The sequence below is a fragment of the Zonotrichia albicollis genome, chromosome 10, assembly GCF_047830755.1.
Source record: "Zonotrichia albicollis isolate bZonAlb1 chromosome 10, bZonAlb1.hap1, whole genome shotgun sequence".
Lineage (NCBI taxonomy): Eukaryota > Metazoa > Chordata > Aves > Passeriformes > Passerellidae > Zonotrichia > Zonotrichia albicollis.
The window spans coordinates 16,300,256-16,326,300 of record NC_133828.1 but is presented as its reverse complement, the minus strand read 5'-3'; the positions used below and the strand labels follow the sequence as shown (position 1 = coordinate 16,326,300).

Below are 26,045 nucleotides of genomic sequence, written 5' to 3'. Positions count from 1 at the left end.
AATCTCAGTAACAACCTTCCAAGAGAGCACTTCAGCATTTCTGAATTGTTCATTTTTCCAGATTTCTATTACTCTAGTTTTTCTTCCCTTAAACAGATATTTCTTTCATTTACACTAATTTTCCTTTATGAACATGAAAACCTAACCTTTTTGTGGGCAAAAAGTAAATACAGGATTAGCAAACTTGCACAATGGCTTGGTTCACATTTCATTCTTTGCAGTGTGATCTCATTAATGAATAGTCAAGTTGAATTTGGAAAATGAATGCAGGATTAAAAAAAAAGCTGCTTTGTACCACTCAGATTTTACTTTAGAAATAATTAGTGTTGACTGGATCTAATAAAAAGGTAGGCTTTTCAATTTATCATTTTGAATTGAATGTTTGCTATGGAATTTCTTATTCTTCTAATTTCTTGAGAAATAGCAACACCTAAAGATCCCGAGATCATTTCCTTGGAACCCTGCTGATTCCATTCTTACTAAATTCTATAGATCTGAGCCTGTACTTCTTATGAAACTTAAAGGAAAATGACAATTAAAGTGATTTCAGTAAAATGATAGGAAAATTAACATAATCCCCATTGTTAAGCAGACTGATTTTTTTTTCCCTATGGAGAAAAAAAGTTTTAACAAATAATTCATTAAAAGTTTTTGTTTTCTGAGTTCTGTTAAGCTATTAATATTTTAAACTTTGTTTTGATGAGAGCCACATTTGCATTAGTCTAGAGGTGGTTTCCTTGTAGCTCTTGAATCTCTTTTAAAAAGATGTCAGAAACAAGCACATATTTTAGATTCCTTAATGAAGGCAGCCTGTTTGCCTTGCTTAGGTCTGCTTCTTTGCAATGAATATTTAGCACATTAACCTGAGCACAATGGCGTCTTCCACATTTCAGGCTGGATACCAAGCAGCTGTGAACTCTTCTCTCTCTTGCATTGTTTGATTCCTTGGGAATGGGAGAAGTGTGCAGGATTGCAAACAGCAAAATTCATTGTTCCTGTCAGGGCTTTGCTTGGGCAAACTGTGCCTCACCTATAAGAACCACACATGTGATGTCCAAAGCCTGATTATTTGTGGAAAACAAAACAGAAACAAACCAGTTTCCAGATGCCATCCATGTTTTCCTTCTCTCTAAGACTTTGAATTATTTTTTTTTTAAGAAAAAATTGTATTGGTGTAAGGCTCTCGGTCCTGTAAATTTAGAGCAAACTTAGTAAGATGGTAATTAAAACAACCACAGAGATCAAAACAGATGAAAGAAAGAACAGCTACAGAAAACTCTTGCAGAATAAGACTTCAGTAAATTTACAGGAAATTAATATCAGTTCTATAAACCTTCAACTGATAATCACAGGAATAAAATTTAAAGCAAAAAAGGATCTTCTACAAAAAATAAAAAATCTAAGCTTAGGGTAAAACCCAGAGTCAAACCTAACTGTTGCCCAGAGTCAAACTTAATCTGTCGTTCTCTGTAGTGTGAGCTGCTGTGCTGCACATGCAGAGTTTTTGGGTCAGCTCTGGTTGAACAGCTTTTCACTAATTAGTGTAATAAAACACTTAGGACATTTTAGTCATCTTTCAAGTCCATTTGATGTGCCTGCAGGAATCCTCCTTGCTGTTCTTTCCTAATTATTCTTATTTAGAACAATAACCTAGACTGAATTTGTTAGATTCCATTTTTTGGAATAGATTTTAAGTCGATAGATCAGCAGGGTCTCAATGTGAGATTCTTGTCCCTGTGCTTTGTGCGTGATCCTCTGGATCCTCTTCCCTCCCTGGTGTGCAGGTGGCCCAGTGTGTGAGTTCAGGGAAAAGGCACAGCAGCTGCCTCTCCCACTTGGCATGACTGCCTAGGAGGGAGTTGTACAAAAGGAGAGAATTGATTTCTGCCTTGGTTCCGTGAGAAAAATGAAACTTCCTGCAATTTCTCTGTGTGCGTCCCCCTCGGCCCCGCTCCCCTCCCAAATAACTTTTGAACCCTTCGGTCAGTTTTGGCCCTGTTGGACCAGGAGGCTGCACTGCAGGGAGTTAATTGAGATGAGCAGAGATTCTCCATGAACATCCCAGTGAAGAGGAGGCTGTGGCTCTGCACCAGAAGATTCATACAGAAAAGGGACGTGAATGCTCCAGGTAGATGAAATGTAGTCATCAGAGATCAAACCAAGGCTAAAGAAATATGGGAAAAACTAGCAACATTGTGCTGTGCATAGAACTTAGTGGGTTTCTTTCTCCTAAAGCTTTAAAGAATGGGGTCTTTTTTAGCCTGTTCCCCTTTGCTATTCCTCTGCTTGCTGATGCTACTCTTGCAACATGAGCGGCACCCATGAGTCTCTGCAGATTCCTTCTCTCTAACAAAGAGCTAAGCATGCTTAAAATTTATTTCTCTGGATGCAGGATTTCCATGTTGATACATCACACAGTCGTATTTAGTCTGGAAAACTATTTCAGCACTTCTGAAATTTTTGGAATATAAATAGGAAGCTCTCCTTTTTTGACCTGTTTGTGTTTGCATTGGTATCCATCTCTAAACTGAGGTCTCAGCCATGGTTGTATTATATTTATCTATCTATAGAGAGATCTTTGCAGCATTTCTACAGGATGCACTGAATTGTTTTACCTGAACTGTGTAAGTGGCTTGATTTACCTCTGAGCTGAGAGGGTCACCTGGAAATCTCCACTGTTTGTTATCTCAGCCCATCTTTAATTATTTTGTAAGTGGTTCTACTTACATTGCATTATTCTGAGTTGAGATGTTTTTTGGAACATTCTTTGCAGGTTAATTGGAAAGTTATTATTTATGGTTTCCAGGTGATTTGCACTGATTGGCATTCAGGGTGGTTTTCTGGCTTCATTTAACCTGTTGATTTAGAAGTGGGTATTTATTTTGCAACTGATGTGAGTTTTTCTTTCCACTTAATCCTTGAGATCAGCTAGTAGATTTCATAGAAAAGGAAAGATAAACTGTCTGTATCCTGAGCCTACTCACAGAATATGCAGTCCAGAAATAACATACTGTACAGACTGATGGAGCAAGCAATATGAAAATTTTTCTTTCCTACAGATGTGATAGTTCTCAGAAATCCAGTTTTCATTTGCACTATGCCAAGTGAAAAAGGCCTCTTTTCAGGATGGGATATTTCAGGATTTAAACAGTTTCTTTGTACTAAGAGCTCATGCACAGTTTTTTAGTGTTTATATTTTTAGTAGTTTTCCTTCTTTGAAGTGATGGGGAAATGGAGCAATCTGCAGCTCGCAAGAAAAAACAGGAGGCTAAAGCAATGTTTTATATATAAAGCAACGTGCCCTGGGACCTGCTCTTCACTGTCCTTGCAGCTGTGACCCCAACAGTCCCTGTGCTCCTGCTCGGTCACAGGGCTACAGCCCAAGGTGTCAAACCCCTCTGATCCTCCTTCTGAGACTGGGTTCAGTTGTCTTTCATACTGAGAACGCATCTTTACATAATTTTAACAAATAAGATAAACTTTGTGCCATGCTAAACTTCATTTTCAAAGTGGAAAAGGAAGAGCTGTGAAAGATGTCCCTACTTTCCCTGTATTTCTTCCATAGAAGAGCTAGGACTGCGAGGAAGGAAGAGAGTAGGGCCAAGGAAGCTCAAAGGACAGGGGAAACTCAGCCTGAACAAAACCTTTCATTACAGAAGTGTCTGACTTTGGTGAAAATTGTATATTGCTTTTGACTAGCAAACTTTATGGGAGCGCCAAGTTACTTTAAAAATAATAAAGTCAGTGACTAAAAATGAAAGAGATAACATTTCAGATAATGTTGGAGAGTTTGTTTGTTTGTTGGCTTGTTCCACTGGTTTGAGGAAGAAATGAAAACTCCTTTGGTCACTAAAGGAAATGAAATAGCCAAGATATTCAAAGCTTTGATCACAATCTCGAATCTAAAAATAAAATAAACTAAGCACTGCAAACAAACATAAGTTGAGGCATCAGTAGCAGCAACTGATAAGCAGCTTTATGGCTGGATAATTTAGCTAGTTTAAAATAAAGGAGCTAGAGTATAAGAAAGCCATTTTGAAAAACTGGCAAACCTCTTGCTTTTCTGAGCACTACCTTCTACCTACTCCGTTGTTGCTGCTCCCATGAAGAAATGAGATGAGTTGATGGCTGCAGTGTCTGTTCTTGAATGATAAGCCTAATTCTTACTTACACAGCTTCATCTGGAAGGGTCAACAGAAGAGAAAGGTCATGGCTCCAATAATGATAATTCCTTACATGTTAAAAAGCTCACGTTCCTTAACAGTTTTAATTTTAGAAGCTAATAGAATAATCACCCTCAGCAGTTTAATGCCATCAGTCTAGAAGTATTTTCTTTGAACTGCTGGCCACTGCTTTATTTGTTTACCTATTATTTTGGGAGAGGAGGAAGAGGGTGGAAGGGGAAACCAGGAATTGCTGCGTGAGAGCTGAGCTGTCTCGGGTATCACACCAAACAAACATCTCTTGGGAATGTTCTGGGTGTGGCTCAGCTCTCCTGGGAGGGCTCTGAGGGACAAGGGACAGGCTCTGGGACAAATGTGAGTGAGGTTTGCATGTAAAGCATTAAAACTTCATGTTCTGAGCATAGAAAACCTCTTGAAGAAAAGTCCTGTCCTGTTCTCAGTGGAACTGCAGTTCTGGGAACATCTTAAACTATTTATTCATGTATTACCTGGTTTTGCTATATGCAGATTTTTTTCCCCCAGCCAGTTCCCCACAAAGGCAATGGGAGCTTGTGTTGGCACAGGAGATGCAGCAGATGTTAGCTGGGAGATGGGAATGCTTCTTTCCATGGTGGCCACTTACACGTTCAAAGCATTTGAGAAACCACAGCCTCAGGAACTGCGGATACATGGGTTCCAGAGCTGTGGGGTAACTCTCCTTACAGCCACATGATGGTGTTTACTTAAAGGGCTTTGCTCCCTCTGTTAACAACAATATTAACAAGAAATTCTTTGTAAGAAGCTGGGGCTACATTCACTTTCAGACCACACATACAAGTCAGAACACTGCTTATAGATAGCAGTATTTTAAGATTTGGTACTTTACCTTGTTGCTGGCCTTGTGACTTTGTGACCCTGGACTATGAAGTGAAAGGGTGCTTTGTCAGTGATTGCTGAAGAGTAGGGATTTCATCCTGAGTTGGCTTTACAGTACAAACAAAAATATTGTTCATTATTTCTGCCCTCTGATAATGATTCCATCTTGTGAAGAGACTACTGTGACAAGTTCACCCCTTTATGTTAGAGAAGTAGTTAAAATGCAGAGCTGTTCAGAGTATGATTTAAATGTCTTTTGCAACCTTAGAGGGAATGACCTTGCTGCCCTGGCTAAATTCCAGTTTTCATCATTACAGCCTACTGCTTAACTCCACAAGGAAATGCTGTGCAGAGGCTAAAGCTAAACCTGCCCTGTTCAGTCTGAACTGGGATATCCACAGAAACCAGTGCTCTGCAGGGATTCTGCACTGGGAGAGGGGTTTGCTGAGAAGCACTGGGATGTTAGCTGATGCACAAATTGCTGCCTTTGCTTCTGCCATCACCAGAAAGATAATCAGCAAGGAGTACAAGCCAGAACAGAGAAAGAACAGGCTTTAGGACTTCCCAGAAATGTATTAAATGGCTCTGACTAGTTTTGCCCTTGAAATTACACATTAGTCAGAACAGTCTTTGACCTTTAAGCAATTACCCCAAAGAAGGGCTGAAGGACAGTTCTGGTGTTGCTAAGGACCAGGGAAAAGCAAAAATAAGAGTTATAAGGGATGTTATTTTATTTAAAGGAAATAGAATAACATGCTTTCAGGTTTTTTTCTACAGATTCTTAATGAAGAATGGCACAGAAATTTTGCAGGAAAAATTACTTTTATTAGGAAAAACTACTTTTATTAGGAAAAACTGTGTCTGTCAGAAAAGATAAGCACTGAACAGATTCCATACCATAATCTTTTATCAGATTATAATGGCTTTTATCAGAGGCTTGCAAAATTAGTCTAGGATCTGTCAAGAATAAATATACCTAAGTTCCTCTGCTTTGGGGCAGAAGGTCTGTTCAGGTTTCTCTGAGTTACATTTGAAGCTGCTGTTGTTTTCCTCTGTCCTATTCTCTGCTGCTTCTAATTCTGGCTGTTAGCATGTGCTTTAGGCTCACAGCAGACTGGGGTTTGGCACACTGAGGTATCTGCAAGAGCCTCCCCAAGGCCAGCCAGACAATGATTGTTGGCTGAAATAAAGATCCAGGTGATCCTAAAACACGCGGCACAATTTGCAGGCTTTTTTCCCCCTGTTCTTGAACTCAAAAATCCATAGCAACTACTGCCCCTTTCTCATGGCTTTCCTGCCAATTCTGCCCACCAAGGCCACGTGTTGGAGCTGCTGTTAACTCATAACTGCTTTGGGCCTCCCAAAATGCCAGTGAAGAGCAGTGGTTTTCACTCCCTGTGGAACTGCACCTGACTGGAACACATGGGCTGAAATCACTGGGCACCTCTGCAGCATTTAGAGCAGCACCTGAGCAGTCTCAGGGGAGCAGCGCCTCAGTCAGAGCCCATTGCCATGATGTGCTCCATAAAGCCTTGCCTGTATATTTATTTTTTTTTTAAATGCTTGCCATAGCTGCTGGAATTTCAGGCTGTCATGTTTAAGCAGCCACTTGTCTGAGTGGAAAATTTGGGAAGTAAACAAGTCCCCTTCTAGGCACCTGCCACCCTCGTGTGGTCTGTCCCTCAGCCTAAATAAAGCTGTGACTGCTTCACTGCAAATTGGTGTCCTGCTGGGATGCACAGGGCACCCACATGTATTGAACACTGACCTCTACACACTGCAGAGGTGTTTCTTACCTGTTGTATTTATCATGTAACTGGAATCATGAGATTAAGTTCAGTCTTCTTCTCTGTGGTCTTTTGTGTCAAATCTTTCTATAAAAGAATAATAAACTCTTGTAAAGTAGCCTTTAGAAGGAAGAAGCAGAAGCCAAAATATCAAATTAAGATTTGACTTAGGACATCACAGTAAATACAGGGACTGATTATGGCTACTGGGATACACAAGATTGAAATAAAAAAGGGAAAAAAAAAGAAGGAATAGCAGAAAACTGTTTTAAAACTAAAGCATTCCAAAGCAGCCACAGACAAATGAGTAGCAGCCCTCCCTCTGTATTCTTTATTGTTGCAATTGCAGTATCAGTCAGAAGACATTTTCTAAAAGGTTGGTCAAGAATGTGCCTGTTAACTGTAGTAAAACTGTAACCAGAAATGTATTTCTTTCTTGAGCAGAAAATACACACACAGAGAACTACAAAGTGAGGGCCCTCTGTTATCCCAGTACCTTCAGTCTGCTGGGAAAAGCAAAACCAAGTCAGTAATAACAAAAGATTTAAGTCTAAAAGCTGCATCTTGATGAAGATTTCTAACACAATGCATTACACACAAAACTGAATTGCACCTTCAGATGCTGACTTGCACGTGAATTGTCTCTTGCTCATGCCAGCCTGGCTTCCAGAAAAGCACTTGACTTTCATGTGAATTTAAAAAACTCCCACATGAACAGATATTAAGGTTTCCTCCTTTAAAGCCACACTTGAATGTTGCTGACACAGTAACACAACAGCAGACTTTGAAGCAGCACTTTTGCAACAACATGCGTACAGATCTCTGCTCAACTCACACTTGTTTTTCACAGAGCTGAAGTCTGATGGTATTTAAGAAAAAAATTCCAAAACCTTTCAGCGTGTCTTTCCTAGTGTGGTGCATATTTTGGAAGGGGAATCTTTTTACTTTTTATTTTCCTGTATTTTCTTAATGTTTCTGAGTTTTCAAAACCTATCACTTGTCAGTTACAATCTTAAATAATTTTCCCTATTTTTTCCATTGAAACTTTTAGGGAAAAATCCACTGGGTCCAACGTTATGAAGAGGTTGTATCAGTTTCAGCTCTGCAGGTAACAGCGATGAAAGTAAAAATTGCTGACATTTGGGGAGCTGTGATTTTTTTTCTTCAGCTACATATGAGGTTATCTAAAAAGTTGTTAAACAAAGGGAGCAAAATGCAAAAGCAGAAAACTGGCCAGAGTTGTGGTAGTGTGTTTCCCTTCTCTCCCTGTGATAGAAATAAAAGACATGAACTTACAAACTAACTTTGAAAAATCTTTACAGGTTTTAAAATGTTATTTTTCTGCATACCAAGGCCTAAACAGGAAAATACCTAATTATGCAAAACTTTCCTTTAAAATCTCAGTAATGATAGTCCTAGTAAATAATCTTTGATAGAAGAAAATGTGCCTCACCATTTTAAGTAGTGGTGTTAAAATGGGAGAGGTAAACCTGCTAGGAAAATGATTCTGAGCTGCTTTCCTTGATGCCTAAGGATGAATTTCAGTATTTCTATTCATGGGTGGAAGCGACAGATTTTGTCTGTTGTAGGATAATTTCCCCCAAAAAAGTTAAAAGTGTTGCCACTAACTGCCTCCCACTATATCATGTTAACACAGGAGAGGAAGAAAAGGGTCCTCCACTTTGTTTGAAAGGTAGAGTAGGGAGAACTCAGCTTTCACTGAATGTTGGATTGTTCTTTCTCCAGCATTTTAAATCTGAATAGTTTTAGCAAAATATTGTTTCTTCAGGGCTTTTAGTGACCTGTACCATTTGCATCTGCTTGCCTTCATACTGCAGCACCATGGAGATTGTATTCCAACTTGGGCCCACAAATTCACCACTTCAAACCAATTCTACACTCTGCTATAGTTAAGTGAGATACTGGAATTGCAACTGATGCATTAAAGGGCTGTTAAACTGGCTGTTGCATAAACTGATGGATCTCCTGCATGATGCAGCTGTCTTGGTATCTGGAAAGGTTCCGTAGTGCTCATACATTGTGCACCCTCCACCTGAGAATCTCCATACTCTATGAACTCCACAAAAGATTAAATATTCTCTAACCACACATGTTTAACCACTTCTCATCTGTCTCAACAGCTGGACAGGAACTTCTGGGAGGAGACTTGTTACTTACCTGCATATAGCATCAAGAACCACCTGAGCTCCCCTGCCACACCTTGAGCTAAGCTCTGTCACCAACTGAAGGCATTTGTGGCTGCCTTTGGCAGCAGTAACCCAGCCCCAGTGGGGAAGATTTTCAGCAGCTGAGCTGTCACTTTGCTAACTGATCACAAGCCAGATAATGAACTCAGTTTTGCTATTAGCCTTTTAAATACATTTGCAAGGGGTGGGGAGCCTCCAAGCCAGGTTAAGCATTTTCTAAGGTCACAGAGAATCAGTAATAAACTAAGAGCAGAATCAGCTTTTCAAAACTTTAATCACTCCCCCTTGTTCCGCATTCCTTTGGAAAGAGAAGCTGATAAAATTTTTGGCCAGAGGACCTGAAAAAAATTTAAAAGAATATTTAATCCACAAAGCTTCAACTTGCAGTATAAAAAAAGTAAGATGTCTGTTTAGAAGGCTGATATCCAGCTGTAGTCCATTTTTCTTATTTTTCGTAGCTCCTTTTCCTGGGATTTAGACAGTTTACATGTAATCTCTCCTAATAATTCCATATGGCTTGTATCCTGTTGTTCCATTTCTGTGACATCTTCCTCATCTGAATCATCCTCTGCTTTTTCACTTTCCATTTCTACTTCATCAGCAACTTCTTCAGCACTGGAAGATGGTTGGAAACAACCCAATTAATAGGTACTCTCACATACTACAGTACTAAAGGGGAGAAGTATCATGTAAACAACTAAGTAAACAAGATTTTATCTTTTTTTTTTCATTTCAATCTACCTTTTTCCTTTCAGTCTACCTACTATACTTGTCTTGCCATCTCAATTTCAAGCCATTTTTCAAATAGCTCTCCTCTAAGTAAACTTAAAATAGTTTTTTTTCTTGAAATATAATAGGTAACTGCAGAGCAGGCAAGTCAGCATTATGACAAATGTTACAACATTGCAGTCCTACAGTATCAGAAATGTTGGATATACTGGTAGATGAGACAGTATTCAAGAAGGTCATTGTTCTCTTTCAAATCTGAAAAGGGTCACTTGGTCTTAAAAATACCTAGAGTGTTATTAGGAAAGAAAAAAATTCTTTGGTTGCTTGTTTTTTTGTTCTCTAAACGTAGAGAGATTTTTAAAGTGGCCATTCCCTTCTGAGTTCAAGAGATTTAAGCCTGTGTTGAAGTAGAAAGCATGATTCCAACAAATTATATGGAACTGTTAAAATTTAAAAAGCATTAATTAATAGTATTAATTCAAGTGTCTGTTGTATAAATAGTCCAGATCTATTAAGAGTGAACTGCCTGGCAAAACAAACAGTACTGGTCTTCTAAAAACCCTCTGTTCTAACAAAATGTAAATGGAGAAGCACACAGTAATATCATATTGCCAAGGAAAATAGAAGCACTTAATGCTAATAATATATCCAACTGTATAATATATACACTGATAAATTGTGATCAATCTTCAAGGGCCCAATGCTTACAATTACATGTACCTTTAAATGCACAGCCACAGCAGTCACTGCTGTCAAAGTACAAGCTCTGCAAGTGCAAATATTTACACAGGTCACTGAACTCCCACATTCTTCAGGACTGAAACTAGATGCAAGTTCCCATGTATCAGATTTCTGCCACTGTTGTGTGGCTGTTTTGTTGTGCTGTGCAGTCAGAGATCCTGCAGGACCCAGAACAGGCTGCAGGGCAGAACCCAGGGCACTCAGGGGCTGTGACTGTTCCTGCTGAGCCCTGGCCCTGTGAACCTCCCACTCACCCATCTGGCAAACCCACACCAACACCTGACTGCAAGGACAGGCTTTCATCCCCGGCCTGGCAGAGTCTAATGAAGCATTTTAAAGAACACATGGCACAAAAATGCAATCACTGAACTGGCTTCAGTGTAAGTGACAAGATATTAATCCTAGTACAAAAGGGCACTGTCATAATCCCTGTGCCTGCATTCCTTTGATCCCAAAGGAGAAAGCTACAATTTTAAGTACCTATCTAACTACTCTATTAAACTGGCATTAATGCACTGTAAGCCAAACTTAGATGTGCTTACAGTATAACCTTTTATTCTGTAGCTTAATTAGAAATGACATTTGAGTTCTAAACCAATTCTTAAGATCAAGCTTCTAACTTAGTGGTGTAGCTAGAAACTGAAACCAAGAATTATGCAGCAAGTCATAGGAATTTCAAATAAAGTTGAGAATCTAATATTGAACCAAAAATAGCACTAAAAAGCCATTAAATCCCTGGAATAAAGTTAAATTCATAAAGAACATTTGAGTGTAAAAGGCAGTGTTTTGCATATAAGCACATTAGGCAAAACCCAGCAAAGTAACAGCAACAAAAGAGCCAATACACTAAATAGCCAGACCATTACCACACTGAAGCATTCTACTAAATTACTGAATAGATAAAGTGCTGGAAAACTGCTTTTACACTTCAAACAAAGATTGACATAATTTAAAGTAACTTTGATAACTAAGGAGAATTCTTGAACTTTTCTTACCTTTTGTTCTCTTTGGAGATGAGCAATGAGTTAATAAATATAGTGCAGAGGAAGGAAGCAGATGGCAAAACGTGTGCTGGAGTGTGCAAAAGCTGCAAAGATAGAACAAAAGCTTTATGAAAGACTGTTTGTCATGATTTTGCTTGTAATTACTTTTATTGTAATTACTCCTACCTCTTTGACAGCAGGTGAAGCTTGCTCCTGCTTATTATGAACAACTGGTTTTCCAAGGTCTGTATCCTCCTGTGCTTGCTGACGTCTGTGCTTTCCCAGCAGCACACTAAATGGTGTCACAGGAAGACTTTCTTCTACTGCCAGCTTGAAAAAATGTAAGTAGGATTTTAGTGTCACAATTCTATCTCCTTTTAAGTTACCAAAATTCAGAATAAACCCAAGTGAAAAAAGCCTACACTCAAATTTAACTCAACTGAGCTATGTGGCTCTTTGTACTCATTCTCTGTCAGGTGTCTCGAGAGAATCCTGCACAGAGGGTTACAAAACTCTCCAGAATCGAGCCCCAAGAACACTGGATTTTAGTTTGCTGGTGTACCTGTTAACTTCCAAGTATGGAAGGTGGTGCATGTGCCAGAAAACCAAAGGATGGGTTTTCTGATTTCACAGAACCAAAAGATGATTTATACTCCAACATCATGTGCAGAGAGATACAATTGTACAATGGGAAGCAAAACATGGCACCTTGACTTTGGCATTTTCCTGCATCGATATACGTTTATCTGAACACCAAATTATTTTCCCACCCTCCAAAGAAACTGATTGTTTATGCCCACGGACCCACAGCATTTTGTATTAGAAAGACATTAACTTCTACTTTGATCTAGTTAACTGACCAACCAAATCAATCAAATGCTGCTGTTACAGTTTTAACTTCTTCAAAATGAATTAAAAAAAAAAAAATCCAATTTCCCAGACTACTTCTCCACAGAAATACGTATTGGAATGCAATTCTGGAACTCCTTCTCACAAGTAAATCACAATTGACTGACAACTGTTCATCCTCACAGTTCAGACCACACTCAAGGTTCCAAGTGTTACAGAAACCAAGATAAGAAAAGAGCTTACTCAAACATTTTGCTTCATTTGCATAACCTGAATCTTTTAGAAAATTATGATTTTTCCCCCCATGGGAAATGGAGTAGCTCACTGATACTTAAAAAAAATTTTGCAAACAGCACTTCTTGTTAAAAAATAAGCAAATACAGATTACTGCCCCTTCAGCTAAGTGCCTGTGACTCCAGGTAAGGATCTAGTGAGCATTTTCATGACAAAAGGGAATTTCAATATGACAAAATAACCATCAGAATTTTGAATTGCCCTGCCCATCTCAGTCAGAAGTTCTATGAGAGGTACCTGTTTGCTTGATGGTGTGAGCCTTTCTTCCAGAGGCTTTGTGCTAAGTGTCATCAGCTCCTAAAATGCAGAAGGATGTAGCAGAGTTATCATATGCGAAACTGCTTTCTATATTTACATAGCTTGCCTACAGAAGCTTCCAACTGGCCCAAAAGTTTTATCAGTCAAGTGGAAGAGGAAAACCATCTCTTCATCTTTATTTTGTAAAGAAACTGAAGAGAAGCAAGAATGGACCTAAAGGTTCTATGGGCTTTTTGGGAAAACAAACAAAAACCCCATCCAGAAATTACAGGGAAACTGAGTATCACATGGAACATGTGAATAATCAGCAATAATCCATACAGCTTCTAGGTGCTTGTTTAAGTTAAACAGCACAGACAATGTTCCCATGTTATCTAGTCTCTTGTATCAATGAAGCAGCATAAAACTATTCACAAGAATAGTAGAAGACCAGTAAATAATTTTGATCTTAGGCTGTTTTGGCAGTTAAAAGCTTTCAACAAAGCACAGCTTACAATGACATGAAATCAAAAAAGGAACTTCTATGCTCATAAGCAGTACTCTGATTTCCCATCAATCCATTTTAAAGAAAACAGTTTTTCCCCGGGAACCACCTACCAATTACTATTCCTTACTTGTGTATCTGTAAGAAAAAACAGCTGGGATTTTCTCAGCCAAAGGTATTTTTCTGAGCTAATCATTTCAGGTTCATCTCTTGGAACGAAGGCAGCAAGCAGGATCTTGTCTTTACAAAGATTTCTCTGGATGTAGACTGGCCATGGCTCACTTGGTTTAAACACAAACACTGCAAAACCAAAAATACCTTCTTTTTAAATCAGGAAATTCTTATGCTCCTGGCTAGCTGTCAAAGCCCTGCATATCACAGCCAGGAAAGCTGGACAGGATTGCCTCCAAGCACCACTTCACAGGAATATAACTGGCTAACTTTAGTCAATAACAGAAGGGACCTTTCACAACACTCCAGTCCAGAGAACACACTTGGAAATTAACATTTCTGTAGGAAGAGTTATCTTAATTTATTGTCAGAGCTCTAAAATGTAACTGCATAGTTCTGCATTTACAAGAGAGGGCCAAGAACATTTGAGACCCTCACCCAGAACGTGTGGCTAATCCTGAGATCTATCCTGTACCTGAAAGTACCAGCTGGACGAAAAGGTAACACACTTTATCTGAATGCTGCTGCCAGATATGGCTCAGTTCCCACAGGTGCAAGCACCCACTGAAGTCCCTCTCCAGCTCTCGTGGTCTAAGAAAACCTTTTCTAGGAATTGTGCTTCCCCAGTTTTAAATTCTGCTGATCATGACTAGTGAAAGAAGGCTTTGTACTTACAGCTGGACTCTTTGGAGAGCCATGAGACTGCAGCAATGTGCTCAGAAAGGGGATCAGGTTGCAGAACCACGACGTTGAGGTGGGCATTCCACTCCACTGAAAAGCAAGCACAGCAAGAGGCAGAGGTGAAAAGGAGCCAAACAAAAGGTCAAGCAAACACCACACAGGGCCTTAGCTGCTGGAAGAAGCAGCTCCACTCATTCCCTGGTGAATAAAAACCCACAAATGCTACCAACTCCTACACAAGTGTAAGAAATTACTATTACTGGGATCGTTCACCTAACCCAAGATTTATTTCTGCACACACAAAGCACATGCACATGGACAGGATATTCTCCTAAGTATGAAAATAATCTCATTTCCACACTGAACTAGAATGATTTCAAGGTTTCACAGTAATTTCAAGCAATAAATTACTCTAGCACACGTTCAAGCTGATCTTACATGCACAAGTGAGCAGGTTCCAGCAACACAGAAAGCCATAATCAGTGGCACCAATAAGGTACTTGGAACATGTTAGTCTCCCAAAGCAGATGTTCCTACAGAAGTAAAAAATCAAAACAAATTAGTCACCTTCAGAGTTCATCTTTGTTTTTCTATGTAGCAATTACTCACAAGTCACAAAAACCATTTAGTTATGATTTAGTTTTGGTATCTAAATCCAAAGTTTGCTTTTTGCATTCACCTCAAGTGGCATGAAACTCCACACACAACTATCACATAAATCTGATAATTTAAAGTGTGCATAAATATGTAAGGATTACATGTTTCTACAGTGTTCCAATATAAAGGAGGGATTTAAAACTCTAAAATAAATTACAAACCCATACATAATTTTAAGTATTCACACTGGGATTGGAAAATAATTTAATATTTAAAGAAGCCCTACTATTGTTTAGGAACCAGAATGAGTGAAGTAGTTTAAAAAGGGTTATTAGAACTCCAGTTGAAGACAGCATGTGATTTAATTTCTCAGTCTCTTGTTTGAGAATAACAGAACAGCCTTAGGACTTGTAATGATAAAAGATTTTAAAAAAAGCTAATAAGGGACAGAATTTGTATATTAAAGCAAAGCCCTTTGACATTATGCAAATAATACAGCAATTCTTTATATTCCTAGAGTAACTGATTTCCTTTTAATATAACAAATAGTAAAGGTTATAAGAGGAGGCAGCTGGCCTGGGAAAAACTTGCCACTGCACCAAGCTCACATGCCTCCCACAACTTTCCTCCACAGCAGTTTCAGAATAACATTTCTCAATTTCTAATCTTAGAGGACCAACACAAAACAGATTTCATCACACAAAAGAAAAGCTTACAAATATACACACAGCACATGGAAGGGAGAAACCTCTGTATGCTGCCATGATTCTTTGTGCCAAGAGTCTTTAAAATATTGTGACCATACAATGTTGATGTTTTTTGTCATGACAGCATACAACGGAACATTGCTGGAATAGTCTGCCAGGAAAATATGGATTTTTGAACAGAGGTTACAGAGGTTGAACATATGTATTTCACAGTACAGGTAATATCAATAAACCATAAAGGCACGATGAACTAATTTCCATTTGCATGCATGCATACGCAAATAATGAACCAACTGTTTGCATTTACATTTTTCCAGGACTTTATTCACCCCTGGATTAATGGGGGAAAAGAGAAGTGCTATCAACACACTACTTGTGCGCTCCATGATACAGATTTAAGGATGAGAGGTACAAGAGACAAACAAGTAAGAAGGAAGTGCAGTGCTCAATCTTATTTTTAACCAACACCTAAAAGCCATTTTAGTATTTTCTATATATGAATTTAAGACTGATAAATTCAATGTTTATGTGTATAAGTTTATGAACATATACAAGGTCTTGGACTGCTATGAATGCATTCTTTCTTTCTCAGAGTTCAAATGAGATATAAAAGAGCAGATGAAAAATGTACCTTATATTTCCAGGTGGATGGCAAAATGTACACTTAAGATCCCAAGTAAGTGAATCCCATACAGTGACAGTTTCTTCAAAGCTAACAGCCAGCAAAGAGCCATCTTCTGAGAAGCAGCAGTTTGTAGCTTGGTAGTTGTGGTAGCTGCCCACAAAGTCACAGCTCCAGCTCACACTCTGGTGTGCTGCATTGAATGAACAAGCCAGTTAATTCAAGTCCATACATGAAGAAAGAAGAAGTCAATTATTACTGCAGAACAGGCTCAAGGCAAGGCAGTTTTCTTTCACAATTTTTGAAGAGTAGAGAGAGTCTGCCCTGTTTTAATATGAGAAACAGCTGGTAGGGGTTTAATTTGTCCTCAGTTTTGCATTTGAACAGAGAACCTTGAGACTGACATGGTACAATATTCATGCTTAGTTTGCCAACTCCATTAACTGTGCTCTCACAGAGGCAGAGCTTAGGTAAAATGATACCCAAGTAGATTCAATACTTATTTTTCTGTAAAAATTGTTCCGTCATAACTCTAGCAAGAACACAGGAGCATCACTCAAAATCTGAACACAGCTTGCATTTGAGTCCAACAAAGCTCATGGTTCACTTACAGAGGATTTGAGGATCATCAAGTGACCCACCAGCATGCTTCCTTCTGTTGGTTCATCTGCCATTGCATTCTGTTTGGACACATTTCCCACTCTTGATAGTTACCAGAAAATAAACTGGAGCAAAGTGATGTACTTACCACATTAACATACATTTCCCAGTATAAAATAATTCCTACAGCATGCTTTTAAAATATTTGAGTAGGATGAGGAAAAAAAGGAAAATCACCTTATGCTAAGCTACCCTTTATATAATGGCTAAAAGTTGATGATTAAAAGACCTGCCTGTAAAAAAAAAAAAAGCCAGAAACGATTGAGCACTTCCAAGCGCATGGCACCATCTAGGGGCCCAGCAGGAGACCTGCTGCAATGAACACATACCAGAGTGAACTCAACTGAGGAGCTCTTTGCTAAATCAGTATTTGCTGCAGAAAAGCTGCAGCATGTCAAGTTTTCTACCTGAGCATTCCTACTCTGCCCCACTGGGCAAATACACCACAGCAGCCACCACTAATTGGTACTTTCACATATGCCAAGAAACCCTGCAGTAACCTCAAATACAAACACCCTGATGAGGCCAGTCAGCAGAGACAAAACTATTTTGTGGAAGGAAAAAGAAAATTAAGTTTCATCCCCAACTGACACTATACTCAAGATCAAAGTATCTGCTCATTAAGTTAAGATATAATTTAGCCTCAGAATGATTTATGAAAAAAAACAAACCCAAACACTCTTTCAGATACCACTGGGGAGATTACTACTAATACAGTGTATGACACAAGGTTTGCCTTTCTTCTCATCAGCAGCCACAGCTGAGGCATAAAGAGCTTGGAAAGAGAAAGTCTGGCAAAGCCTGCCAAATGGAAACCCTAGTAGCTCTAAAGTACTTTTGAACATGTTCTTACCTGCCCATGAAAAGACAAACAGATTACTAAACTGCAAGCAGTCCAGCAACACCACTATCACAGCTACTTAGGAACATGAAATAACAAGACAGCCAAGTGGCAGGAAAATGCCACCTCACTGAAGTGTCCCTGACACTGTAATAACATTGAAGTAAAAAGACATGAATATGTTGGAAATCTTTTGTATTTCATGTCCAAAGGCATACAGAGCAATCAATAAACATACACAGATGGTGTGTTTGAAAGAAGTGAACATCAGCATGTCTTTCAAGAGGTTAAATTTAGTTATTAAAAATACCAGAAATATCAGAAATATCTAAATACCCCTTCTATGATGTTCAAGTACCTAATGGAAAGGAAGGATGTTCAAAAAATGAACTCTGAAGTGATAGATATGTTGAATTGCAGAAGTGCTCTTATTTTATACTAAGCTCAAACAGACTGACACATTTCTGTATCCTGCTCCTTTGAGCAAGATTCTCAAAGGAAAAGCCAACCCAGAGGACTGACAAAAATCCATTCTCTCAGCATGGAAAAATCACTACCACAAATAGTTCTTTAACCAATGAACAGGCTGCCACTCCCTTCTGCAGCAGCTTGCCAAGGTCTTTGGTTATATCAGGAAACTCCAGACCAAACTAATACTATGGAACTATGGCAGAACTCCTTCACAGGATGCTCAGGAGAACACAATACTTCATGCAGCAGCAGAAGCAAATCAATGCAGGGGAATAAGCAAATAAAAGCAGGGTCTTGATTTCTAGAGCATGACTTCAAATGGCAACATAGGTAATTTCCAGTTCAGGTTATTCTTACAGTTCTATGTTACAAGATGAATTAAGTTATTTTTTGGCCATGCTTACCTTCTGGATCAGAGTCTCCTACCATCACCCAGACTTTAAACACACAGTCTCTGCCAGTTGTTACCAGGATGAGAGAGTCATCTCCCAGTTCATCCATGTCACGAAAGCACATGTCTGTGATGTGGTTGTCATGGGGTGTGTTTATTCTGGTGTTCAGTGCAAAGCTGTAGGAAAAGAAAGCAAAAGCTTGCCATTCTATTTCATTTGGAACCTGGGGAAGACTTCTGTTCAAGCGGATTCTGGAATGGGCAGGGAGAAGAGCAATCAAAGGAATTTGTAATTAACACTGCTAAATGCTACTGCATTAAAGATCAGGTTTCCCTAATGGCTTCCATACAGTAGCCCAGCACCAAAAATTATCAGCAGGCAAGCATCTCTCAAATACTCAGCCTGAACCTGGGCAGTCTTTCCAGTACTTAGAAAATCAGTAATGGTTTATCTGTGTAGTAAGATCTTTTACCTTGTTTCTTTAAGAAAATAATTTGTAGTCAAAATGCAATTTTTTAAATAAGAAAATTAAGGAAAGGCGATTAACCAGGAAAGGAAAATTAAAGAAAGGCTATTAATGCATATGTTAGCTAAAGACAAAAACCAACAATAAAGTTATCATCTTCTGAATCTTCTGGAGAAGGACTAATCAACTAATGATGGATTACACAGAGGTGGGAAAACTATATGAGCTACAGAATCATTCTGTCAGGTCCATGATTTTTAATACCAAGAAATTATGTGAATTGAAGTCCCATGGTTACAATAGTCTCTAATTACTATACGTAAAATAAATCCAGACCAATTATTTCGTGTGTGTATTCAGTGCAACTCTGTGCTCTGCTGCAGATGCTGCTGTGTGCGCGGTAACTTCCCAGGTCTGGGAAAACTCTGCCTGTGCAAGGCAATCTGTGTGCAGGGATTTGTGCGACTGGCAGCTGGAAGGCCAGCTGTTACCATTACCTCTGTGTTTCTTCAGTGTAGAACCACAGCTTCAGCTGCAGCTCGGGGTCAGCCACTTCCTCACTCTCCTCCACCGTGGCCAGCCAGGTGCCCCGGGCACTGAACGCCACCTTCACCAGGTCCGACTGCTTCAGGCCCGCCTGGTGGATGTACTGCCGCTGCACGATGTCCAGCTGCAAAGCAAGCCCACAGGGGAGTTAAATTCAGCTGCAGCTGGAAGAGATACCACTCATGAAACCACGGAGAAAGGATGTTCTGAGGGCTCCAGTTAGACCTGACTGGGCTGTGGCATGAAGAAGTATGCCAATGTGTGGGGAAAGCAGAATTAGAGCGTGTGGATTCCACAGCGATGCAAAGTGTAGGAAAGAATGAAAAATAATTTGAAGGTGTTTTACCTACAAATTTTTGGCATTTAACAGGATAGCACGTTGTTTTAAAGTACTTTTTTCAGTATCAATACTTAAGATTTGCTTAGCACATGAATAGAGATAAAGCCAAGAACATGTCAGCCTGGAATCCAGCCTTGTGGGATAGCTGCAAGGTTTTATTCCCCATTTGCCATATTAAGCCTTCAAATAAATCCTGATGCACAAGCTACTTGACTAAGTTAAAGTTTTGGTACAAGCCCATCCAACTTACACTGAACAATTGTTGGTCACTCTGGAGGGAATAGAACTGCAAGTGGCCTGGCTCTCCATTCAGGACCAAAGCTTTGGTTCTAGGATCAACTACTAGGCCAGTCTTGACATCCCTACCTGGAAACAAAATTGAGGTGACAAATGACCAAAGATGTCATGTGATACATTCCACCCTCTAAGTGGAAGACAAATTTTACTGCACTTACTTTTGATTAGCCCTTGAATACTTCTGGAAAACCTTAGGTTGCTGTTGATTATTGAAATTCCTGAAAGAGAAAGCAAGGCACACATTTCATGGTGGGAAAGAACTGTAACCTTCTGTACTGCAAATGTATCTTTTCCCAATTTATGACACCAAAGTGGAAAGCCAAGTTACAGCAGTCACCAAGCAAATTCACAGAACTTTCAAAGAGCAAAAGAAACTCTCTTTTCAGATCATTAATGAAATTTTATGCAGTTCTTAGTTAATTCATGCAAAATCAACAAAATAAAGCTCATACAGATTTGCATTTCCACTGAAGTGATGCTAGGATGTGTTTTTGCTTACTGTTGTCGGTGTGCAGGGTGCAGCAGAGAACGCCGTCAGAGGACAGGGAGATGCACTCGATGGGAGACCCCAAACGAGGCAGGAAATCCTTCTGGCATGAAGATTCATTGTGCCACTGGACTAGAACAGATTCAACTCCACCACTCAGCAACCTGGTTCCTTTTCCAGCAACAAAATACAGTTAAAAGGTTTTGCTTAAAAAGAAATGAAATCAGCAGCCTGTGTCTTTACAATGACAGACAGGCATGAGTTTCTCAAAACTTTTTAAACTGAGCATGAGAAGACATGTTTTTCATTATCTCCTGTTAAATTGCTAGAGAAACTTGGATTAAGTAACAGGAACTTGGTCTACAGTGAAATTTAAGCAATGCTTTGGGAGTAGTAGATCCCATCACTTTCTGAATCAGCTGGATATTTGTGTTAGGATATGGCTAAATTGTTCTCCCTCTGTGAAAAGTACTCTGCAGTAAGAAATACCTTAAGAAGAATAGTTCAGATCACACAATTCAAACAGAAATGTATTATTTCTGACAGCAGGTTTGAGCTCAGACAAGACTGACTTGTTTTATTTGGATGCAAGAACTCATCAGTACTACTATTAATAAAACAGAAGGGGAGGAAGAGTGGACGTGAGGGAGAAGAGGTGAGATAAGGGGTTAGATTTTTCCTTCTACAACAAGAGAAAGGTATTTGACATTATAAATGCCAATCAAAATGCATATAAAAATAACTCCTTTAGTTTTTATTTCAGATCCTTCCTGGATACACTTAAAATTCTAGAAATTAACTTGTTAGTGTACAAATTTGGAGCTTCTACAGATTCTTCCTTGTCTGCTGCAACACTTCAAATTTGAGGTTTTGTTTGTTTGATGGAGATTTTTGGGTAGGGTTTTTCTTATTGCTTTGTTTTGGTTTTTATTTTTCTTTTACTCACCCTCCAAAGAATAAGCCAGATCCATGACAGTATCATGATGCCAGTGCAGTGCTGAATATGTGTATCCTTTCTTGTGGTGGAAATTCCTCCTGTGTGGAGAGGAACAAAACAATTGTTTACTCACAACATCAACAACAGAGTAAACCAAAGGAAATATTGAACTGAATCAATTATATCATCCTGTCCTCTAACTTCTAGACTGGTTTATCCTATGCTCAAGTGATGCAGAAGGAGGGAAGGAACCACACTACAGGTTTTCAGAAACTTCCTGGTCCACACCTCATATCTTAGATATACTGAGCAACTCAGCCCTGGAAGTAACTTAACCATGTAGTGTTTCTAATCATGTATTCCACTGATGTGCTCTCCTTAGATGTGCCCATAAAGAGTTATTTCAGCTGTTCTCACATTACCTTTTACACCTAAGTTTAGGTTTAACAGAGCATAACTTAACATAGGCATTTTTTCCACTTGACATATAGACTGTCAGCACTGCAGGTTCATTGCTCATTCTGACTTCTGAAAATGGCAATGCTAAGGATAAATCAGACTGCTTTGCTAAGGTTTGACTTAATTCCTACAGTCAGAGGAGCTCATGGGATGCACAGTTAACCAAGCTCCACGTACCAGAGGCGAATCTTTCCATCAGCATGGCCAGTTGCAATGCAATCCTCTGTAGGATGGCACACGACACAACTGAAGCGATTGTCTCCTTTTGTCTTTGCTGTACTCAAAGAAAACCTTCAAAAGTTAAAAAAAGAACTTTAATTTTAAGAATTAGGTTGGTTTTTCTGAAACAAATCTTCAAAAGGATCAGCTAGTGCACATAAAAAATAATTCTGATTAGAAAAACTAAACATTTTCAAGTTGTTATGGTTACATGCACTCTCAAAAAATAACGACAGACTTATTTTCCTCTCATATAATGACTACATATCCCCCAGCAGAAAACCAAATATGAGACCATGTGTGCACACATCATGATTTAAAAACCATTTAGGATATATCAGATTGAATCAATACCTGATATTTTCATTCTTATTCTTACCTGTTCAACAATTTCTGTTTAAAAAAATAAACTTGGAGATCCACATCCTTCACTGACACCACATATGAATCCTGTTAAAGCAAAGCCATTTAGGACATACAGATTAAGTTTTCACATAGAAAAAAATAAAATACATTTCACTACAAAATACTTTACAACATATAAGCTGACGTTGAGTAAATACTTTCCCATTTTAGGTCTCCAAGTTTCTTTTTTACTTTTGTAATATTAAAAAAGTATAGTTCTTACACCGATTAATTTACTTCTAGTTTTGTTTCAGTACTGCTGTACTTTGTATAAAGGCATAAACAGTATAGATATCATTTGAGAGGAAAAAAACCCAACCAACCAACACTCAGAGAAGAAAAAAACCCAGAGGTGAACATACTTCTCTTCCAAACGCAATTTGCTTTGATGACGCACCCACACCATCCAGAACCACTGAGAGCTCCTTGCCTTCCAGATCCTGGCCTGCTCCTTTTGGCAGCTTAACTGAGACCAGCTGGAATGTATCTGACCAAAGAAAAAAATCTATCTGAAACCAACAGTAGTACTGAAGAATGAGGACGAGACAGTGGGTGTCAGTGCAAGTGTAAGCAGGAGAATCCAAGGGAAGCTGCACAGTATTTGCTCTTGCTCTGGAGTAGCAATATATTATAGTACACAGTGTATTTATTGCAGACAAAATCCCATTAAAAAATACCTAGGCATGCTGTGAATAGGACAAGTCTGTTTATGGTAATACTGCCTAAGGTGGGAGAGTAATCCCCAGCACTCCTACCCAACGTCAGTAGTATAACCTGAACCTTGGTGAGCACTGCTCAAAGATGAACTGCATCTGTGAGACCACAACCATGCAGTACATGCTTCAAAAGCAAAGACAAGCACTCTTCTAGACAAATATTGGAATGATACATGTCACAGAAGGAGATTGAAAGAGGTACAAACTGCAGTACTAGACATCTGCCACAGGATTTAAAAAATATTTCACAATTAATTAAAGCCCATTCTTGAAGCACACTGCTCACTGCTGGGACAGCAGCACAGACACAGAATGACAGATGACATGGATGATGCTGCCTGTACTGTACCTCGTTCACCCTTCTTTGGAATGACAACAAACACCGAGTCCTCAGCACTGGCAAGCGCGTACAGTGCCAGAAGTTTGGATCCTACAGTGAAAGTCTGAAGGAAAAAAAAAAGAGAAGGAAATCAACAATTACTACATTTGTGTATAGGTCTTTAAAATAAGGAAATAATGTCTTACAGAAAGGTTCACGTACTAATTAAAATTCTCAATTCTAAGACAAATACATCTTTATTCTATCAAGGACTGACACAAATGTTAAAACACAACTAATGAAATATGAGACATCAGATTTACTGAAAAGCCTCAGGATATCTTATCCCTAACACAAAGCAGAAGGCATACCCAGAAGTGGATATTTAGCAGAAAATATGAGCAAGAGTAAGCAGCCCACATTTTCAAGCCATTGGACCAATTCCTATGGGTGTATCCCAAACTGCAGCAGACTTCCCAGAGCTACCCTAGACTCAGAACTGCAGCAGTTAGCAAGGTCAGTATGTCAGTACATCTCCCACCACAAAAGGATCTGCATCATTATCATCATCACACATCCCTTTACTGCCATAATTAGATGGGTTTTAGTTTGTGTTCATAGTAGAACAACCCATCTCAGACTGATTTGTGCCCATTTTTTAAATGCTCTTAACAGGAATAACTCAACATACTTTAATAGGAATGCCATCCATGAAGTCCCACAGCTTAATGGTGCCATCAAGAGAGGAAGAATAGACCTGAAGGAAAAAAACCCAAACCAACTATATAAGTAATATCAATGTATCAAAGCCAGATTCTACTTAAGATCACAACCAGGTAACTGAATAATAAAAAATACATGACACAGACCAGCCCTGTGCTGACGTCAAATGAAGGGCAAACACAACATCATTACTCTAGTTCAAAATGTACATTGCCACAAAGAGTGAATGCACAGATACCCACCATGTGAACATCCAGTTTTACAAAGCTAATATGCATAAGATATGCACTGACTTATCTCAGTCCCTCTTGGTAAATAAGTCTGGTTTATATCCAGACACCAAAAAAGCCCAAGCAAACTAGGAACAGGGAAGGCAGGCTGGGGGCAGAGGGAGCCACTGGGCAAGCTAAAGGGATTTAGTCACATCTGCATCACTACCAGCAGATACAGATGGGTGAAGACCAACCACAGTATTTCTGATCTTCTCATACGGGTCTTTTACTCTTTCAATCAATTTCAACCGGAAATTTTGCTGTATTTCCGTTTTGTTGTCATTCCATTCAAGGAGTGCAATTCACATGACATTTCACGTTTGTGTCTGTAAGAAACTGACAGAGCTCTACCCTTCTTGTCAGATTTCAGCGAAACATCAGCTCCACGACACCCTAACCACTCCCAACCCCTTCCCGAACCCCAGCCAGCCCCGGCGGTGGCACACAAGGCTCAGGGGCAGCCCGGCCACCCCCAGCCGGACCTCCCCCCGCAAACCTGCATGTGGTTGTGTGGGTTGAGCTGGATGCCGGTCACCAGATCGGCATGGCCGCACAGGAGCCCCAGAGTCTCCTCAGTGTTCACGCTGTGCACCTTCACGAAGTCCCCCGAGGCGTACAGCAGGTACCTGCGGGGGGAAACGCCGTTACCCCGGCCCAAGGGGCCCGGGCACTCCGAGCAGCCGCAGGCCGCGGAGACACCGGCGGGCACAGCCCGGCCCGGAACTCGGGAGCCCCCCCCGATCGCGGCAGCCCCGGCCCCCCGTGGCACTTGCTTGGAGTCGGCGGAGAACACGGCCCTGGCGCCGCGCTGGCCGCCGCCGCCGCAGCGCACCACGCGGAGCGCGCCCGGCGACACCATCTTGTCCCGCCGCCACCCGCGCGGCAGCCCCGCCCCGCCCCGCGCTGATTGGCCCCGCCGCCGCCGCGTGCTGCGGACGGGCTGCACGCGCGCCCCCTCATGGACACTCCGGGGCGGCGCAGGAGGGGAGCGGCCCCAAAACCGCCTCATCCATGACCCGGAGCGTGGCACCCAGCATCCAGGCTCTCCCTAAACACCTCCAGGAGCTGCCACCTCCCCGGGCAGCTCCTGACAACCACTTTCTCTGAAGAAATTCTTCTTAATGTCCCATCTGAACCTCCGCTGGCACAGCTTGAGACTGTGTCCTCCCTCCGGTTACCTGGCAGCAGAGCCCGCCCTCACCTGGCCACGGGTGATTTTTACGGGGTGCTCCGCCCTTCATTAGTGCCCTGCCTAGCGCCTCTCAGAGCTCCGGTGAGTGTGGGGAGCTGTGGAGCTTGCGGGCATGTTGCCCGTGCCCACTACCAGAGTTTTCATCCGAGACCTC

The 26,045-nt window shown here is 40.2% G+C and overlaps 1 protein-coding gene and 1 long non-coding RNA gene across 2 annotated transcripts; one reads left to right on the top strand and one right to left on the bottom strand.

Moving 5' to 3' along the window:
- Nucleotides 1-677: 677 nt before the first annotated feature.
- Nucleotides 678-17,095, top strand: LOC102061488 (uncharacterized). The gene is made up of 3 exons (XR_012581932.1): nucleotides 678-2,128; nucleotides 7,878-11,827; nucleotides 15,652-17,095. It is a non-coding gene; the product is annotated as an uncharacterized LOC102061488 (long non-coding RNA).
- On the bottom strand, nucleotides 9,289-25,723 carry WDR75 (WD repeat domain 75). The gene is made up of 21 exons (XM_005486949.4): nucleotides 25,473-25,723; nucleotides 25,196-25,325; nucleotides 24,396-24,461; nucleotides 23,735-23,828; nucleotides 23,032-23,156; nucleotides 22,644-22,714; nucleotides 22,223-22,336; nucleotides 21,596-21,684; nucleotides 20,662-20,820; nucleotides 20,321-20,380; nucleotides 20,116-20,231; nucleotides 19,477-19,649; nucleotides 18,526-18,689; nucleotides 16,159-16,342; nucleotides 14,662-14,756; nucleotides 14,218-14,313; nucleotides 13,502-13,671; nucleotides 12,867-12,926; nucleotides 11,673-11,816; nucleotides 11,499-11,590; nucleotides 9,289-9,648 (listed from the first exon to the last, which is right to left on the bottom strand). Exons 1-21 carry the CDS (start codon nucleotides 25,706-25,708, stop codon nucleotides 9,444-9,446), a joined length of 2,643 nt encoding a protein of 880 aa, XP_005487006.2. The 5' UTR covers nucleotides 25,709-25,723; the 3' UTR covers nucleotides 9,289-9,443.
- Between the last annotated feature and the right edge of the window lie 322 nt (nucleotides 25,724-26,045).